Source organism: Seriola dumerili, unplaced genomic scaffold (assembly GCF_002260705.1).
Source record: "Seriola dumerili isolate Sdu_G_001 unplaced genomic scaffold, Sdu_1.0 BDQW01000024.1, whole genome shotgun sequence".
NCBI classification, from domain to species: domain Eukaryota; kingdom Metazoa; phylum Chordata; class Actinopteri; order Carangiformes; family Carangidae; genus Seriola; species Seriola dumerili.
Window position 1 is genome coordinate 1,987,353 of NW_019174279.1, and position 20,213 is coordinate 2,007,565.

The window sequence follows — 20,213 nt, forward strand, 5'->3', positions numbered from 1 at the left end:
CTGCGTTGTTGTGAATACCCATACTTTTGTCCTTCTGCTGCAGTGGGTTTTCTCTGTGATACTACTGGGTTTCAAGGACAGTTGCAAAGTCTAAATGTCAAGAAAAAGATCAAGTCCCTGTGTGACAAATTTATACTTGTATGTCATAAATGCATTGCCAGAGAAGGAGAAATGTATTTCTCTCTCAGCAAGCAAATGTCTATGTTTCTGACAGAGTTTCGTGTTCCTCAGGCAAGGTCCTTCAGAGATGCTACCATACAATTACCTTCACAAGGGGAATTTTCTCCCAAATCTCCCAAGGAGTGTGAACTGAGAAAGCATACATTTTCCCAATCATGAGAAAAATAGGTGTAGTTCAAAAAGAGAAGGATGCTTTCTCCATGACAGCTCAATAGACAGATGGAATTGCAAACAGCAAATGCCCAGTCACTGAAATTGTGGGTGTTGAGTCGGTTGAAAGACGACAAAAACATAAAGGAGCCATCAAATACCCAGACAAAAAAGTGTTATTTTTCCCTTGACGAATCGCATCGTTTGGATTACAAAACCTCCTTTTTAGTTGTCTGTACAAGGTTAAAAACAGAAGCAACAGAGAATGTGTTTGACTATGGATGGAATTCATAGGGATGGACAGGTGGTGGTCCTGTATGCCTGATAAGACCAGATGGCTTTTGGGGTCAGTGTCCTAATTACCATGATGTGACTGTGGGATTAAGAGATGCAGGATCACTGTTAGACCTTTGTGGCTGGAAAACCACTCATTCCTGAAAGGCACAAAACAGGTCGCTGTTCTCGGCATCTTGTGTCATTCTGTTCATAGAGATATATCATATAGATGTAGATCTAGATGTTTTTACACTTTTCGTTTTCTGGTACTTTATCATTTATATGGTTAGGTGACAACCATGCACTCATTAAAACAATCATAGATAGATTGAATATTATATTCAGAACTATGTGTGTATAGCAACAGACTGTACTAATCAGATTTGTAAATGTGTTATAATTGGCCTCTAATGATTCTTAATTGACCTCGCAGGGATTAACTCTAAAGCTGTACTGTGTGTGTATGTGCACTTTGAGTGTGTTGGTGGTGCTGGTGATTGATTACTTGCTGCTAATTGATATGACTATATTCATTAAGTAAGAATGCATCATCACATTCCACAAAGGCTATCATGCATAGTAGGCACTGTGACATGTTTTCAGTGTCTTATGCTTTTGCAAGTAGCCATATATCTCCTCAGTAAGTGTTGAACGGAGGCCTAAGGGCACATCCAAAGACACACTTATTACACATCTTTTATCTGTAGAGACCATCTATGTACAAAAAAAGCATGTTCACAGTGTACTTAGTACTACATTACTGAGCTGTTACAATACTCAGTGCTCAATAGTGATTTAAACATACTCTTCAGGGGCGCAGGCCATTCTATTTTTTTCTGTTATTTCTGCAGGCCATGTCTTCTGCTCGGAATCAGTGGCTCATGCTGTTAACACCTGAAATCTAATTTCAGCAAATCAATACTTGGCACCATTTGTTTACTTACTGAACAACAAAATTCATAACAAATCCTATTACAGGCTTGAACACTAAATCAATGAAGTTAAGGAAAAACATGATCAGGGACTACACACTCAAGACTAAGCCCTCTATGGTGCTAAACTGGCACAAGATGACATACATCTAAATTAAGATATTTCTGTGAAAAGCAGATTTGGCTTGCTATACTATACAAACCTTTACCATGCCCTTACTTAAAGGAGGTTGAAGCAGAGAATAATTTGCTAAATCTGATGTTGTTGGGTTTTTTCTCGCTTTTTTCTCCAGCATTCTTTACAGAAATTATGAAATTTGAAAGTAAATATGAGCAACTATCTGTTCTGTTTTGACATTTATTTTATTGTCTTCCTCCCAGCTTGTGTCTTTGTCATTTTCATTTCAACGTCCATTTCCTCCTAATCCACTTCTCCACATCGCCTTCATCCCCTTATACATGTATAGTATAATGACTTGCAGTTGAGAATGCAGAGCACAAAAACAATTTGACCTTGCATGCAAGGGTTTTTAGACAGTTTCAGTGTGGAGAAAATCATACCATGGTTAAGTCTTGACTAAGTACATCTCAGGCAGTGAGACATTTGTTCAAATGATGAGTGAAAACTTACAGGCACAACAGCTCAAGTGCCTCTTAAGCTAGACAGTGGTACTTTGAGATAATTATATTACTTAATTTAGAGTTTTAATGTGTCCTCACAAACTACACTTGCTGTGTTGGATAGACTGTGATGCAATGGTTTTGGTGACACATTATTTTACCAATGAATAACTAGAAATAAATCATATTGGTTTAACATGGAAAGAGGTTAAGGTATATTTGATTTAGTAGTGCAAGCAGAGCTATAAAGGAAATGATGTCAAGCAGTATACTGTACGAGTATGCCATTCACTGACATTGGCTGAAATTTTAGTGAAGTAAACAAATGGAACAAAATCATCCTGTGCAAGAACAGCAGATACTTGAAGGCAACAAAATGTCACTAATCATTGAGTGAAAATGTTTTCATGTTTTGTGGGATTTGCAGTTCATAACAGGAAAAAAAAGTAGAGAAGTAGTTTATTCTGAACCGTCTTCGCAATATATCAGAAAACGTCATGCATTGACATAATAATGTGTCGTAATTTCTTTTCTTTTATCTACTTTGACCTTGTTTCACATTAATCTGTCTGGTAAATTATGGTGGCAGTGCACCTCTGTTAAAGCATATTTATTTCATATTGATCCCTAAATTTCCAAGTGAGTTCCAGTGACTATTAAATAGTGCTGCACTCATTTAGATTTAAATTACAACACATAACACAATGAGGTAACAAAGTCATAGCAAATACTGTCTATAAGGTAAGCTCATGAGACTTTCAATTACCAACATGAGAATCCCATTTTGTATAAGATTAAAAAAATAGTCAGAGTATATTTATTAACAATTTAGCTTGACTTTGTAGAGATTAATCAAAGACATCTGGGCAATTTAGAGCATTTAAAACGTCCATAATGAGAACTGCAGGCCAATCATTGTGACCTACACAGTGCACTTCTTGGGAAAAGTGTGTGGGGATTACTTTGGCTGTGTTACTCCAACAGAAAGTAATATCCTGCATTGCAGTGAGAGTTTGATGGAGGATTCTAATGTACTGCAAAGGGATTAAACTGCTATGATTAATCCAGAATCCCTCAGGAAATTAAACAGATAAGTAGTGGGTTATAAGAATGCAGCTTACTTGAAAGGATATCCATTTTCTATGGCCTTGCACATAAATCCGGGTATTACTAGATTTACAGCTCCTGCATGTACATGCTAAAGAAAAAACACAGGCATAATGGTGAAATTAAAATTTCTTCCCCATTTACAATACCCGTAATTTATTTTTGCACCGTTTACAACTCTCCTGCCCGTATGGCTTGTGTTTTCAATTAGTACCCTCTAATTCAATTTATACCCATCGTACTTCCAAAGTGAATTATACCGGGAATTTTATTTAATGCAGCTTATTATTGGACTAACGCTAAATTTTGATTGGCTGTCAAAAACTTTCATTGTTCCTATTGTATGCATCAGTGTCAAAACGTTATTCATTTTTATATAAAGGGTTTTGGTTCAGTGGTTGAATGGACAATTTCAATTAAAGAAGACTGAATTGAAAATGTACATCCATTCTCATATGCATTTTATCGCAGGTTTATCTGTTATTAACAAATGACATCAGCAGCTGTGAATTTCTGTTGTCTCATAATGTCTAATCTAACTGCTGAGTCCATAGAAAGTATAACATTATGCCACATGCTTAATATCTACAAAATGACTTCACTCAAGAACTGTTTTTTTTACGGATCAGATGCTGAGTATTTACAAAAGATAGACTGGGCCTGTTGTCTAGAATAATGGGTTAATAATCCACAGTATAGAGATGGCATCTTGGTTATTAGGTTTAGTCACATGTTCTTGTTCTTCCAGCAAGCCTATTGAGTTCTAACAAACAGGGCTTGTAATGAAGATGTGACCATGAATGGGCATCATGTTTAATTAGATTCTTAGCTTGCAGCAAGTTCTGTGTTGCCTTAATTTGTTGAATAACTATCTGCCTCCATCTTCTCTCTTAACAATCTGATCCCTTTCGTTTCCTTTTCTTGTGCCCCGTCAAATGACACTCAAAAGACAATCAAGCTTTTCTTCCTGTCTTGCCCTGTCCTGCCTTCTTTTTTTTTTTTTTTTTTTCAAGAAGTTAGTTATTCAGTTATTAAAACAATACAATGAACCTTGACAACGTTCAGATTCGTGCTCTCCAGTTGTTAGGAAACAGTATCCTGATCCGCAGCTGCTGAGCCACTGTGTCAGCAAGAACTTATGGAACAGCTGTTGGAGCACGATCACTGATGAAATGACAAGCCTTCATGAAGCTATTCACTAATGTGTGAACGAGAGACCTTTCACTAACTGTTCTTTGTGTTGTTTCTGTCACAGGGGGACACAGGGGACGCCGGGCCTCAGGGAAACCAAGGACATAAGGTCGGATACTCACCACTGAAACAAGTTAAAAACCTAACATTCCCACAGTATTGCTTTGCTCTTAAAGCTGTGATTGTGATTGGCATGGACTTGGTTGGAAACTTTAGTTTTTATGTTTTGTTTTGTCTTTAACAAATTTTGTCTTAGTTTCAAATTGATTTTGTTTGACTACATGGTTTTCAGATCCGGTGAATAGCATGAGGCTCTTTTCAGTTAGTGATTAATGGAATCTGTCACTTCACTCTCCAAGTAGATTTTCTAACATCGTTGGTTTGTATCACCGGTTTGCTTTTTTGTTGACCTCCTCAAAGCATCACAGACAACAACAACAAAGCAATCTCACAATCAAACTAAACCAACAAGTGGGTTCCCAGTTTGTGAAGGAGAGTGTCGTACTGCTGGAGAGACCCAAGTTTATTCCCAAGCAAAGGTGCTTCTAGCTTGGCCAAGCGCCTCAATGGACACAGTTGGCAGTCTTCCTGGGTGGGAAGCCAGAAGGGATCATGTCTTTGTCGCTGCAATAGCAACTTGTACTGGATGGTCTGGCTGTCTGCGTAGAGGGTTGAGATCTGAGTGTGAACTTAAGTGTCTCAGCTATGCCCTCTTGGTGAAGCCCTTCGCTGTTGAGTGAAAAACAAATGAATTGCATAACTTTATGAATATTTGAGGTAACATTTAACCGTCCATGCCTGAGGTCACTGACAGGTGGACCGCAGTCTGGGTCCAGATAGGACAGCGCCGGGATCTGGATCTATAACCTATAAATTATTGAGGATTATTAGATTTTGACTGAGTGTTTCTATTTTAACCGGGGCAGCTTTTCTAGCCTCTATGGCACTGATCATGTGATGCTACTTAGCCAATTACTCGAGTCAGTGAAATACACACACACAGGAGAGACAAGAGTCAGAGAAATTAGTGGGGAAAGTGGAGGACTGGGACATACAGTACAAGGGAAAGAAAGAGAAAAGGAGCTGTCAAAGCTGTTCAGTTGTTAAGATTTGTTGAGACTGTTAAGATGTGAAATGGAGTTAACAAAAAAGAAGAAAAACAAACTCTAGCTGCTTTGTATTTTATTTTTTCTAAGATTGAGTTCTTTATTTTAAGATGCACGTCTTTCAAAAGCTGTCCATTATGATGCACTTATTAAAGCCCTTTTAATTATTATTAGAAAAGTTACTATTCCTGATCCCCAACCAACGTCTACACCCTTCCCAGGCTGGCATGGAATGCCAGAAGTGACAGGCGTTGTCATTGTCTTGTTGGAAATTTAAATTGTGAGAAAAGTGCATATACCTTAAATGGAAGCTTTCTGGCTAAGTAAAAAAAAAAAAATAAAAATAATAATAATAAACTTTATTTGTATAGCACCTTTCATACAAGAAATGTAGCACTTGGCTTTACAACAAAGAAATGACATGCACCAAATGCTTCACATGAAAAGAAAAGACATAAAATGAACATAAAAACAAAGCATTGATCCAAAATTAAAAACATTAAAAACATTAATATAAAATTAGATAAAATAATAAATCATTAAATAAAAGGAAAATTTAAAATAAGTGCTGAGCAGTGCATAAATGTGGCGCAAAGTGCAAAGTTTCAGAGCTAGCTAAAGGCTAAAGTGAAGAAATAAGCTTTCTTTTAAAAGTATTTAGTGAGCTGGCCTCTCTGATGTCTATAGGTAGTGTGTTCCATAACTTTGGGCCGTACTTGGCAAAGTGCTTGTTTTGTAATTCACTGTTGAGGTTACATTCCTGAGGAGCTCAAAAAATTGCTAGATTTTGCGTATTCTCAATAAAATTACATTTTACTGGAATGACTACTTTGTTATTGTTGTTGACTTCTGATTGCATGATATTGTCATGTGTAAGATTGTTGACCATCAAATGAGGCTTCTTGGATGTCTGTGTTAATCTCCTTACGTCAAAGAGGGCAGGTCCAGTCACCAGGTACCACCACTTCCTGTAATGCTAGTATGCGGGTGTTGTTCAGAATGTCCTGTTATATATCCACGAGATACTTGATTTCATTCGAGTGATCAATTGCACTGTAGATTGCTGTGGAAGCAGTTCATGCATCAGCAGCATATAGGATCATCCCTGGGCAGTTTAATCTTGAACCTATATCCACTGGAGATGATAAGATCACTGTGGGGTGACATTTTTTGTTCATGAACCTCGATACATGGAATATGGAATAACACTTAATGGCACAGCTCTCTCCCCTTCTTCTTTCTGAGATGAGGTTCAGGAGCCAGCTAAAGCTCTTTTGTTACACTACAGTGCACAAGAAAAGTCTACATTAAGAGGAGTAGCAGTAGTATTGATATGATGCTAATGCAGAGCACCATGCTTTGTAGTATTTTATACCTCAGCTCAAGTTCTTGTCAATAACGATTTTTGTGAGATGCACTGAGATGTCTCATAAAACTTGTTTGTTGCACAAATCGCAATGTGTTTTGTTACATTCTCAATGTGTGTTTTCGTAATATTATTATTACACTTGTCTTTTACACATCTATAGATATATGGACACATGTTCTATAGTGACGGCACAAGGCACTTCTGTCTGAGATGGTGCCTGAAGACGTGCACTTTTTCAGTCTCTTTTGGTGGCTTTATTTATTTTGTGTGGCTGATATTATATGAGTAATGATATGATTGACCTTGGACACTGTGCTATGGGAGTTTGCTTGACCTTTACTGACCAGCTGAGGTCATAAAACTGGATAGGTTACACTCTGACAACAGAGCCAACAAGTTCCAAGACCTCTCGCACACTTCTGGCAGAGTGTGTGGAAAGCATGGGTTGGGTAGTTTGAGAAGAATCAGTGATCAGGCAGATATTTGTGGAAATAAGCCTTTAAGATGTTATATTTGTGGAAATAAGCCTCTAACAGCTTACTCCCTGACTACATATAATCTTACGCATGCTATAGACTTTGCTGAAGCTGAAATGATGCAGTGAGCTCGCAAAGCAAACAATATTGCTGGGAATTTGGTATCTGATTCCCAAGTGTGTTTTTATCACTGTAGTGCAAATGTGTGGTTCTTTGCCTGGCTCAGTTTGAAGGAGCTGTGAGTGAGTTTTAGAATTTGGGATTTAACTTTATTGTACCAATGAGGGCAGGAGAAAAAGGTTCTAGATACTCTCACCCCCTTTAGCACAGTGTTACTTACAAAGATAGTTGCATTTAGAAGACTTGAGTTTTTTTTTAAACTGCCACTGGTAGTGTACGTGGGACACAATGCCATCCTGGTCCTATCTTTTTATTTGTGTCAGTGTTGACAGATTCTTGTAACCACAATGATTCAAGAACAATACATCATACCAACACCACACAGTCTGTCAGTACAGTGATGTGATAAGGCTGCAGAGTCCTTCGGTGCTTAAATTTGCATGTTATTGAGGAGAAATGGTTTTCTTGAAAGTACTATAACCCCTTAATGGTTTAAGTGAGTTTATAAAAATACAAGAGGTATGCAGATGAAATATTTGGATGAAAGTATTTGTTATCATATGTAATCAACATCTAATCAATTATGAAACACTAAAACAAGCTTTATGGAGTGACCATGTTCCTCCTTAAACTTGCTGTGGATTTTATAGATTGCCTGGGTGATTCTAATAATCCTTAACAGGAAAGTGGAATTAAAGAACCATGCCAAATTGTTTAGACCTATTGGGTGTAAAAACTTTTCAAGGGTCCTCTCCTTGCCTTTTAACTTTCAATCTTGTCATTGCAGGGAGAACTTGGATCAGAAGGGCAAAAGGGAATCGATGGGGAGAAGGTAAGTACTAGTCTCTTCAGCAGACATATATTCCATACATAGCACATCAGCCAGATCTAGTTTCGTCAGGGAATCAATTCTTATAGGCTTTTCATTTTCTGTGTGATGCCCTGGGGGTAGGAGTGAAGCAGCGTTTTCTGTGTGGCTGTTTTCAGGTGCCTGTCATATCTGAAGTAGATCTAAGTGTGTTCTAGCCTGCAATGTCCTTCTGCAGTGAAATTAATTGATATGTATGCTACCATGGGCCCGGCATACTAATGGACTAAATTCATTTTTCAAATTACTGTAATCCCCTTCTGTGTCATTTCAGGTTAAACTTTACTGCATGCTCTTAAATCTGGCTGCAGTGATGAAACCGATGTAATGTAATATACAGTAAACCACAACAAGAAGTTTTAGTAAATGATTTTTTTTTTCCGTGGCTATTTGTAAATGCATTTGAAATGAATTCTGATTCTTCTGGGATCTTAGTGAAGCTATTTAGGGCACAAGCAAATGAGTGCTGTTTAGTATTAGTTAAATCAAAGGGTGTCTTATGTTGTACAACATTTGTTTGCCCAGACTGACGCAATCTCAATAGATGGTAGCTGTGCAGATGGTCAGTTTTAAGTGTCTTAATAAAGGGACTGTTCTTTTCATCACCATCCTCCCCTTGAGTAGAAACAGCTGCCACAGAAATCAGCCTCCCTGCAGGCTGTGGACCTGCACTCTGCCCTAACAGTAACTCAGAGAGAAATCGGTAAAGAAAACCAGGGATAAACACATGTATATCAAGCTGAAAGATTATTGACTGATACTAGTCAGTAGAGGTAGTTGGTATTATTTAAAATTATTTCGTACAAGTCAGAAAGTACCTCATAATTCTACTAGCAGTAGGACCTTGTTATACATTGTGTTGATTAAAATATTATTAAAAAACTACTGGGATACTTTGAATAGTTGTCAAGATTTAGTAAAATGAATTATTCAGTAGAAATGCAGTTAGTCCTTTGACCATTGTCAAACTATAAAATGAGTTAGAGGGTGAATAACTGAACCTTTAAATCAGAATGTTTTAACTGCAGTTTTCTGCACAGCTCAAATAATTCACTTGATGCCCTCCAACAGTTGGTATTAAAATTTGTGTTTTTCATCGGTTTGCTCACTGCTGCTATGCAGTGATGTATGAAAATGTAATTTTTTTTTTTAAAACATTGGTAGACAACACATAGTCTGTATGACTAAGATCATAATAAAGCACTTTAATGTATGTATACACTATATACCAAGAAATCTTTATGTTGCATTAATGGTACACGTTCAGATGATATCTACAATACAGATTTTGTACTTGTTCCTTACTTGCTTTCCCTTTCCTATCACCCCTCAAAGGGAAATCCCAGATAATTGTAAGTGTGCAGTAATCCAAGTAAAGTTCAGGCTGAAGTAAAATAAAAAAAACAAAAAAAAAACCAGAATTGGCAGGTTACAAATTCAAGCATTAGTTTGTCTCCCCACAACCAGCATGGCTCTCTTTGTTCCATGCTAAGTAGCTATTGGCAACTTGAAAAGCCAGTTGACGTCATATGCATATTTGCATATGAATGACATGATCAAGTTTATTTACATAGAAATCTGGAGGAAAGCAAGACCACCTAACTGGACATTAACTCTGTCCACATCAAAGACTGACTGATTTCTAGTCGTAATTTTACATGAACTATCATGGAAGAACGTGAATATACATGATTCCTCGGATCAGATCGGATCGTGTTTTTATTCACTGATTGCCACTAGTTGTAAAGCAATCAGGAGGAAAGAATGACAGAGCAGCTCTTCTTTCTCTGCTCACTGGGCTCCAGTTGACTGGACCTCAGCAGTACATAAACTGGAAACAGCTGGAAGCTTGTTCAGCATGGATAGACTGAGACTGTGTTGCTAACCATTTTCTAAGAAAAGCAGCTGCTTAATACTTTGCTGAAAGTCACAAGTTGATGTCATTTGCCAATTTGCATGTCAGTGCATTGAGTACAGCCCTCTGAAGGGAGGGGTCTATTATGTGTATGGATAATAGGATCATCAGGCCACTGTGGAAATCAAACTGAGCCATGTATTTGTATAAATATATTTGTTACCAAGTACTTGCAGTCAGTATAACGTGCTCATAGTCTTGTGGCCGCCCTGCTCCTCTCTGTTCTGTGTGCGTGTGTGTGGGAGGCACCTTCAGAAATGAGATTTCTTTTGCATTGTGTCTGGATTCAGTAAATAATTAGAAATAGTAACATTTTTCATGTTCTGCTGACGTTCACAGATATTCATTCATCCATTCATCCATTCACACGCACTTTATGCCATCAAACCTGCAGGCAGGATAATAAGATCAATATCAATTCCAGCTATGTGTGACCAGTACACTGATCTGGTCTGAGATGCTAATATGTTTTACTATGAGCGTAGCAGGAGAGGAGACTTGTTTATGATCTTTGTGCATCCTATATGGTTGACTGTGCTCCCTTACTTGTCTCCTAGGGATTTGCTATGCTGTGCCCCACTTCCTTGAAACAAAGAAACAAAGTTGAGAAAGCTGGACTATCAGTACACTTTTGAAGCTTTATTGTTCATCATTGCAGACACCTGTTATAGTAATCGGGGACATGTTTTTCCTAGCTTAGCACAGCGACAGCCAGTCTTGCTGTTGTTAGCTAACAAGGCAGTGACTGATACAGCCTGTGTTTTGTCTCAGGGCTAATGTAAGGTTAATATGTTCTGGACTTGTGTTTGTCCTGGAAACACAGAGATTACATTCATCATTCATAAATTCTTTTATGTGACACAGAGTAAGACAGCAAACAAGTGTATTTACCAAAATGTCAAAATTAAAGAGTGGCCATTTTATGGTGCTTATGGGAAACCTATATATATATACTGTATATATATATATATATATATATATATATAAAAATATAAATATAATAAATGTGTGTATAATACATACGTGTATGTAACTGAAAACAAAATAGACTTAAAAATGTAGTGTGTGCTGAAAAAGCTTGTATTTTCATTACCTGCATTAACGTGGAGGCCGTAGAAACAAGTGTAAACTCATTACTTAACACACAGTATTATCACCATTTAATCTAATATGCCAAACTTGTCAGTAAACAGTTACCTACTTGCACATTTAGCAGTTACAGAGCAGCATTAGCATTGATTTCAGTCTGGTTTCTGCCCACGTGTTGAATCTAAGCCCAGTTTTCACTTGTCTTTTAGCTCTGCTTTTTGTTTGCTTTTTGGTGCTTTGCAGCTAATGTACAATAGGTTTTCAGAGATTTTTTTTTTTCTTTTTTTTTTTTTTTAAAAAAGCTGCCAGATCTTTTGGCTATCACATTGCTCCTTTAAGTCTGTAAAACCGATGTATATATAGCCTATATGTATATATGTATACATTCTCACACACACACACACACACACACACACACACACACGTATCTGTGTGTGTATGTATTTATGTATGTATATATATATGTATGTGTGTGCATGTGTATGTACATATATACATATGCATATACATATAAAGTTCAATATTGAGAGTATAGCTCTAAATATAATCTAAATATAACTCTTCTAATGCTCAAATTCAGTTAATTGTGGTTGTAATGCTCCTTGTGTGGGTGAAAATAGAGTGAGTGTGGAGTCAGGCCAACATACAGTAGTAGGAATAGCAGAAAAGATGTAGGTTACTATATTTGATTGTAAACAAATTAAAGACTTTTACGTTCTTAAATAAACTTGCTTGATGATTTAAGTTAACCTATTTACTGCGACTACCAGACTCTATTACATGATCTGTCCCTTTACTGCAATTAGCTCATAGTCCATTTTTAAAGCTAGTATGTTATTTAAAGCTGGAGTAGACACCTGAGAAGGCAGAATTCTATGAATGAGCATGTGATCTAGTATCGTTTTGCAGATACGCGTCCTATGGGACAGAAGGAGTGCACACCGTGTTATCTTGTGGGTAATCCAAGTTACATTTGTGGCTACATGATGTTCAGCTCAAGAGCGAAGTGACATAGAAAAGGAGTCAAGCAACACTGATAGAACATGATATCCTCCCCACTAGAGGATCTCTTGACAGTGAACTCTGATATCCTCACACAGTGGCCCTTTGTTTATGTTACCTTGGTAAACTGTATTTATTTATAGTGTAATAAACATGCTAATAATGTATCTTTTCCAGCACCCAATGTCAATGTGATTAGTCTTGTACCATAGTTTATGTGGTGGTGTATCGCTGAGCAAATGGAAAGTCACAAAAGGCATTTCCTGCTGTAACCTCCCTGGCATTTGTAGGCCGACACTCAAGATATCTATGTTACTTAGAGATCCTGTTCCACAGAGCTTTAAAGGCCTGTCATTCAGTATAACAACATTTCTCCACCAGAATGTTCTGACTGCTTAGTACAGCTGCAATTTTAATTTGGTATCCTCCCCAATAGGCTCAGCCCAGTTATGATTAAATTGTGTACAATAACTAAAACTTGCAATCATTCTAACTCTTGTCAGGCACGGACAATGACCTGCAGTTGCTCTGGTTGTTAAAAGGTATAAGCAAACATAATTAGACTGCGTTTGTACATCCCTGCTTCTCTGGCTCTGTTTATTTGCTTGTTTTAGTTGTCTGGGGCTGGGGAGTTGCCAGATTGTCTTGTGGCCCCACCACTACAGGAGTGACGAGACACAGTGGTGTGTGTAATTAGCAGGCAAGTGTACACAGCTCCCCACAGTGTTCTGACCTCGTGCTGCAGGAACAACAAGCCACACAGCCAGCTCCAGCCTATTCCCAGCCTTGTCTCCCTCCTTCACCCTTCCCTGTAAATTCAACAAAGCCCACAGCTTGCAACAAAAGCTAACAATATACCCAGCTTCTCTAGTCTACATCTCTCTCTATGTCACTGAGCACCTGATTTGGACCTGTGGGCTCACGACAGAGGGCCATTAGACAGAAAGACAGCATCTTAACTAGGGTATTGCGTGGAAGGTAGGATGATTAAAAAAAAGAAATACGCGTTTTCCCTTATGGGGTCATTAGATGTTTTCTACTTCAGAGATGGGACCTCATCAATCATCAACATACATCATAATTGAATAATTTAGTGTTGGTCAGTTGAGACGATTTAACACAGCGTAGTTTGAATCAACATATCACTTACTGCTCTGCAAACAACATATTCAGCCATTTGGATTTTGAGGAAACCTTTCTGTTTGACTTAAAGATTGTCTGTCCCTTGGTATATCACAACTATTGCCTAGTTTTTGAAAATCATATCAACATTTTACAAAACGTAAAATTATGCAACTATTGCATGTGTGAATACATGGATGCTAGTCTCAAAGCAGTGTATGTAGTTTTCTTTATAGAAGTAATAAGTCATTGTCAGTGGCATAGTTCAAAATATTTTGATATGTGACATAATTCAAATATAAGTAAATCTTTTCCCTTTCTAATCCACTTTCTACTCTACACATGATGTAGACATTTGGTGTTGCTCTTATTTAAATGATAACTGCATTATTCCCTCTATCAATTCATTTCTCTTGAGCAAGACCAGTAGAATGACTGCTTTAAAAGTCTTTTATAGGTGGAGGCCTGGACAAGGGGAAGAAACAGGATGAGAGACTGTTCTCGCACAACTTCACACATTGACAATTGTATAAAATTGGAAGGTAACACTTGACTGCACAGCTTTGTAGAGCAGTGACAACAAATACGTTTTGGTCCAGGTCTGTCAGACAAATCTTGTCTTGTGTCAGTTTTATTAAATACAGTAGTATTTGGTTAAATTTCTGCTCTCCTTAAAGGGAATATATGAATGACTTAAAACCTTTTTCTGTTATGTGAGAACACAGAATGTCTAACGGCATGAAATTTTCCACAATGTGAATAATTTCTCAAAAATTATCACAAAAAAGCTAAAACTATATAATATGTAGTCTTTATTTTTGTTTGTGCATTAATACTAATTACAAAAAAAATGTAATGAGCATATTCAAAGCACCAACTCTGAATTAATTCAGAAAACATGCTGTAAAGTAAAGGCTATGGGAAAATTGGACAATTAGAGCAAACACTGGTTAATGGTGTGTTTATTTTGCATTTGTCCCTGAGTAAGATTTAATGCAAAATTTGCAAGAGTGCCAAAAACCCCAGCAAAAAATTTGCTGCGGTTGTTCTTATGCACGTTACTACAGACACGTTCCGATGCTGTGCAGCTCCACAGTGTCTAGCTTCTGCACAGGTTTGGCACTGACAATTCAGCAGTCCTGGAGTTATCTGAATAATCAAACAGTTGAGCCAAGTTTTTATCAAAAATATATATTTTTTTCTTAGCCAAAGTTCCTTTTGTCATACAAAATTAACAACAACAAGCACACATGGGAAAGTGAGCATCAGTCAGCCTGAGGAGAGAGTACACTGCTCGCACATTGCGAACGTAATTCTGAATTCTTCATGTAAAACTGCTTTTGTAGACTGTTGTAATTGAAATTTTTATTAGCTGAAAACATTTTTGTGGTACACAGTTTATCCTCACCAGTTGCAAAGCAGAGCTTGCTAAAAAAAAAAAGGCTGAGAGTAATATATGGTAAGAGAGTGATTTTTGATTGACTGAGTTGACTTGAAGCTGCTTCTTGATAAGGACATGTTGTGCTGTAGGAAAAGTAACTGACTCTCTTGCTCTTTTGTAAACATATTGTCTTGTGTCTGCAGGAGAATATGCTGGGGAAGGGAAGTTCATTTCACAGCAGTGATGTAAAAAGGACTACCTTAAATATTTATGACTTATAGCACAACCCTACATAGTAATAGTATTATTTAGTAAATCTAACTTAAATATGAGAGTCCTAGGCAGAACATGTTGCTTTAGGATGGACAGATGGGTGACACCATGTGCCGCTAGAACAGCTTCAGTGCTCCTTGGCATCGATCCTCCGAGTCTCTGGAACTCTACTGGAGGGATGAACACCATCCTTCCAAAAGATACTCCCTCATTTGGTGTTTTGATGATAGTGGTGGAGAGCTCTGTCTGACATGTCAGTCCAAAAATCTCCCATAAGTTTTCCATTGGGTTGAGAGCGTGTCACTGCGAAGGCCATAGCATATGATTCACACCATTGTCATCACTGACCCCTCCTGCCCCATGGATGGGGGCATTGTCATCCTGGAAGATACCACTCCCATCAGGATAGAAGTCATAACTGTCTACACTGAGTCAAGCTCCACTTGAGCTGATAATCAAGCATATGATTTCAAATAATACTAAATTAATGGAGTGAAAGAGGTCAGGAACTATGTTAAAAAACATGCCACTATATATATACAGTATATGTTCTGTTTAAATATTAGTATTAGGTAAGTATTAATACATCTTTGTAGATACTGTATTTTCTGTATGGATCAAAGGGGATATCTATTATGTATCTGCTAGAAAACTGTGGACTAGTGTAAGGCAGATTTCATGCTGTTCTGGACAGCCGAAAACCCTACCACTGATTGCCGGTGAAGATTCTCAGTTATCCAGGTCATGCTATTTCTAAGTGCTGTATGAAAGCAACTGGACTTGCTTGAGGTTCTTGAAGACGTTTCACCTCTCATTCGACAGGCTTCTACAGTTCTAACTGACCGGGGGCGAGTCCGAGGCATTTAACCTCTTGTGGGGTCATTCATTTCTGATTCTCTCAGAAACACTTCACGCTGTCAAAATCACGGTGTCTTTTTATGTCGCAAATGTGTGATCAAATTCTGAGTCAAACCATTTTTGACAAGCTGATAGATGTTCTGTCTATGAATATGTTGGTATACGTTGCCATTATTAATTCTTTGTATTTTAATAGATGGTGCTAAAGTACGTTATTCTATAGGGCTGAAGTGACTAATGTGCAGTAATACGGTTTTAGAAATGTTTTTAAATTTGCCCTTTTTCAAAATAACAAGAGGAAAGCACATAATGACTGTAAATGATCACAATAACAAGGAAACGTGTTTATATTGCAGGACAATTCTCACCATAATAATGAGACAAGATCTCCTTATTACAAGAGTGGTGTCAAAATTCGTATAAGATTACTCAAATACGCTTCTGTATTTGACAGAACCTGAAGTTGTTTACGTCCTTGTTATCAGATGAGCCTCGTACCACATCTCTGGTAATAACTCAGAGGGAAATCTGCCTCTGGATCCCCCTGTGTCATATTGCCTCCGTGAAGTGGTTAAGCAGTCAATTTAAATAAAGAACTGGGCTTTTATGTACAGCTATGAGCCAGCTGCCCTATTATTGACAGTGTGCGTGGGATGAGTGCCCACATACAATCTGATAAAATCACGTCACAATCATGTCATTTTAAGTACAACTTATAGGCAAGCTGTATCATGGGTTTCCATAGGGGCAATTATTTTACATCATTCCCGTGGCTTCAGTTTTCTGAATTGGGGTTTAATACGAGGCTTGCAGCGAAAGGCAATGAATTTGTCATGTCTCTGGTGGAGCCAGACTTAATGTGATAAGGGTAGGTAATCATCTTCTGCAGATATATAATTCACTATTAATAGCCTTTCTAACTCTAAATTTAACCATGACAAATTATTGTATTTCTGAGTCATTTTACAGACTGCTCACACTCCCCATCTTTCCTGATCCCCCCTAACCTATTTGAAAGAGTTGCTGCTACTGGCCCAAATGTGTCACACCTAACAAGGCTTGCTGCAAATTTAGCCTGTCAATATGTGTCAAGCCTCATTCATCAGCTAACACTCTTTATCTCAGCTGTCCTTCTTCTTTCACATTTCACCACCAAGAGGCTTGACTTTGCCCCGAGCTTGCGTAGTTCAATCCCACCCCCAGGTCCTCTGCTTCAAGGTGTAAAAGCAATGACAATCACTGTCCTTGCTAAATCTGAGCGCGGCGAGGGAAAAGAGAGACACGGGGTAAACACAGTGGAACCAGCTGATTGTAAATCTCTCTTTTGCTACTTGCACCGACTGGTGTTTGACATTATCTGTCTTTTCTCATAGACTGGTTGTGACAGGCATGAGAATCTCACACCTGCATGAGATACTTGTCTACTGAGTGTCAACATACTGACATACAGTAACACTTGTTGGGGTTTTTTTTTTAACAAGTTTTTAATCAGTTGCTCACAATGGAAATTGATTTATTTCAATATATTGTATATTTCTTTGTCCCCAGGGTCTCAAAGGTGACCCAGGGCCAGTTGGTCCAGTTGGTCCCAAGGGAGACAAAGTGAGTGAGTCTGTCATACATACTGGACTGGACTAAATCACACTATAATTATTCTTGATTTTGTTTTTTAATGAAAATAGATACTTCTGGGAATCTGCCTGATTTATACGAGCTGTAATCCCTGTCTCAATAATGTGTTTGCCCATCTGTTTGAAGTGCTGCTATGATTGCTACTCCAAACAAGGCCAGCTAAAGAATATTGTTATTGCTATCATAACTTAGCAAGGCCTTACTGATGGTCATATACAGTAGCTTTTATCCCAGCTGAGAGAAAATGTTCCACTCACTATATTTGCAGAGTATTTGTATATTCATAGGAGTAGCTGTTTGTAATGGACATACCCAACAAAATCCCTTTATCTTGCCCTCTCTAAACAGTTTTTATGGGACTAAAGCCTTCTGCAGAAATGTGGACTGCATACTGTTGCCTTCTGTTTTTTGGACTGCTCACAGAGACTGTTGGTTTAGAATATAGAGTGTATTTGACAAAATTTTGTTCTTAAATATTAGGAATTCAACAGTTACATAGTTGTGTCCAGTAGGTCATGACTGGTTTAATTATTATTATTATTATTATTATTATTAGTTTATTTTACAGGAACAGTGGACATTAATAGACATTGCTGTTGTGGCTGGACAGATATTACAAAGTCACCCTAAAAACACAATATAAGATTAAAATGCCAATGTTAACCTGAGATTTGAACATGCTGGAAATGCAAGAGATGAGTTTGATGCAATCCTTGTTCTTATCTGCAGCCCTCTTTATAGTCTGTTCACTGACATCATTGACATGAATTAGATTAAATCTTGTTGCAATGCAGAAAATATTGGTCTTTTTAAACTTTTCTATTCTTTTCATCCCACAGTGGGATTATTTTCCTTGTATGAGATGAAATGTTTTCCCTGTAATTAGTTGCCATATCTCCTGCTCTTTTATTTTTCCTCCCTTATTGGGGCTTTTTTTTTTTCTTTTCTTTTTTTTTGTTGTCTTTTGGTAGAACTCACCGCATAATTGTAGGTGCAATGCTCTGTCTGCCAGCCTTGAAGTTATAATGAGGTCTGTGTGTTTCTGTGAAGACAACAGAGATTCACGGGGTATTTTATCCTATTTTCCGGATGGGGGGGGGGGGGGGGGGGGGGTGTGTGTGGAGAGAACGTTTGTTTGTATTGAAACTGACAGAGGGAGGCAGATTTGGAAGCACAAAGTAATGAGTCCCCCGAATATCCCATAGCAGGCATATTTTAGCTGTGACATTCATTTAGACAACAAAATGGATATGAACTACAAGCACAATTTTTCTTTCATCCACATCTGATAAAAGGGTATTGCCAGTTGTAAAGTCCACTGATTCTCAACTCAGTGCTTTATATTGTATGGTTGGGATTGTAGTGAAAAAGGGGAGAGAACTGCAAAAATATTGGACAGTGATATATGAGTTTTATCTGAAAAGACAAAAAAACAAGAGAGGCAGTAAAAAGCATGTGAGATCATTGCTTACATTGGGTTATGCTGGCGTCAAAAGACATCTAGTTCTTTCCTTATATGACTTTTTGTGACTGCCTGTATGTCACAGTCACCAAACAATGTTATCATACCTGTCCATTGTTAATACTGCAAAGCTTTTACATGATATAGTACGGCTGTGTTTATTTTAAGGCCCGTCACATTTAATAGCACCAGCCCACCTGCCAGTTGTCTGACAGTGTGAAAGTCATCAGACAGGCTTCATTTCATGACATACTGTAAATACCAGTAAATGGTCTTGTGTAGCACATATAGTACATATATTGAAATATTTGTGCTATGCATAATCAGTCTTATTTTACCTGACCTTCAGATTTGTTATCACAAACATATTGAGCCTTTGGTCTAGATGTTTAAAAGTCTAGAATATATTGTATAGATTTGGCAGGAGCCATTACCATTGCACACAGTATGTTAAAGATGTTACTGACTGACGTTTTTGGAGTTTTCACTAATTATTATCGTCCTTCACAGGGTGAAGTGGGTAAGCCTGGAGCTGCGGTGCTGCCTGTAAGTACACACTATTTTATTTACATCTCATTATGCTATATCTGTATATGTAAAGACATTCAAAAGAACAGGAATAATGTTGACATATACTCATGTGGGTGTGACCTGAAAAGGCTGGACTGAGCTTTGTAAATATCACAGCCTTTTGGCTCACACGGCGCTACACACATCTGGCCCACAGAGATGGAAAGTGAGGCACTCAGGTGAGCAGTCTCTGTGTCACATTACCATCGCCTGGGAATGGGTCAAACAAGGAGCAGATAGAGAGGGCTCAGTGGGCAACTTCACATGGGCCAAAAGGATAGGGATGAGCAGCCAGGCAGAGAGGAATGGAGCTCCAAGCCTTGGGGTGGGGATGGAGGTTGACACGTAGCCGCTAGCTGTATCCTACATGGGTGAGACATGCACTTATTGGCTTGGTGGCTTTCTCTGCAGACTTCTAGCATTTACAGACACCCACGAAGAACTACACCACACTTTATGTATTTCAATCTTATAATTGGAATGGCTGTGCTAGTGTTTCTTCTGTGGTCCAGA

At 38.0% G+C, this 20,213-nt stretch overlaps 1 protein-coding gene across 1 annotated transcript in view; it reads left to right on the forward strand.

Annotated features, from left to right (window-relative positions):
- Nucleotides 1–20,213, forward strand: part of LOC111234298 (collagen alpha-1(XIX) chain-like) — a 49,136-nt gene that overhangs the window by 10,091 nt on the left and 18,832 nt on the right. The window contains exons 9-12 of the mRNA XM_022762305.1: nt 4,522–4,613; nt 8,316–8,360; nt 17,585–17,638; nt 19,641–19,676. Coding sequence (XP_022618026.1) covers nt 4,522–4,613; nt 8,316–8,360; nt 17,585–17,638; nt 19,641–19,676 — 227 coding nt within the window. The remainder of the gene's footprint in view (nt 1–4,521; nt 4,614–8,315; nt 8,361–17,584; nt 17,639–19,640; nt 19,677–20,213) is intronic.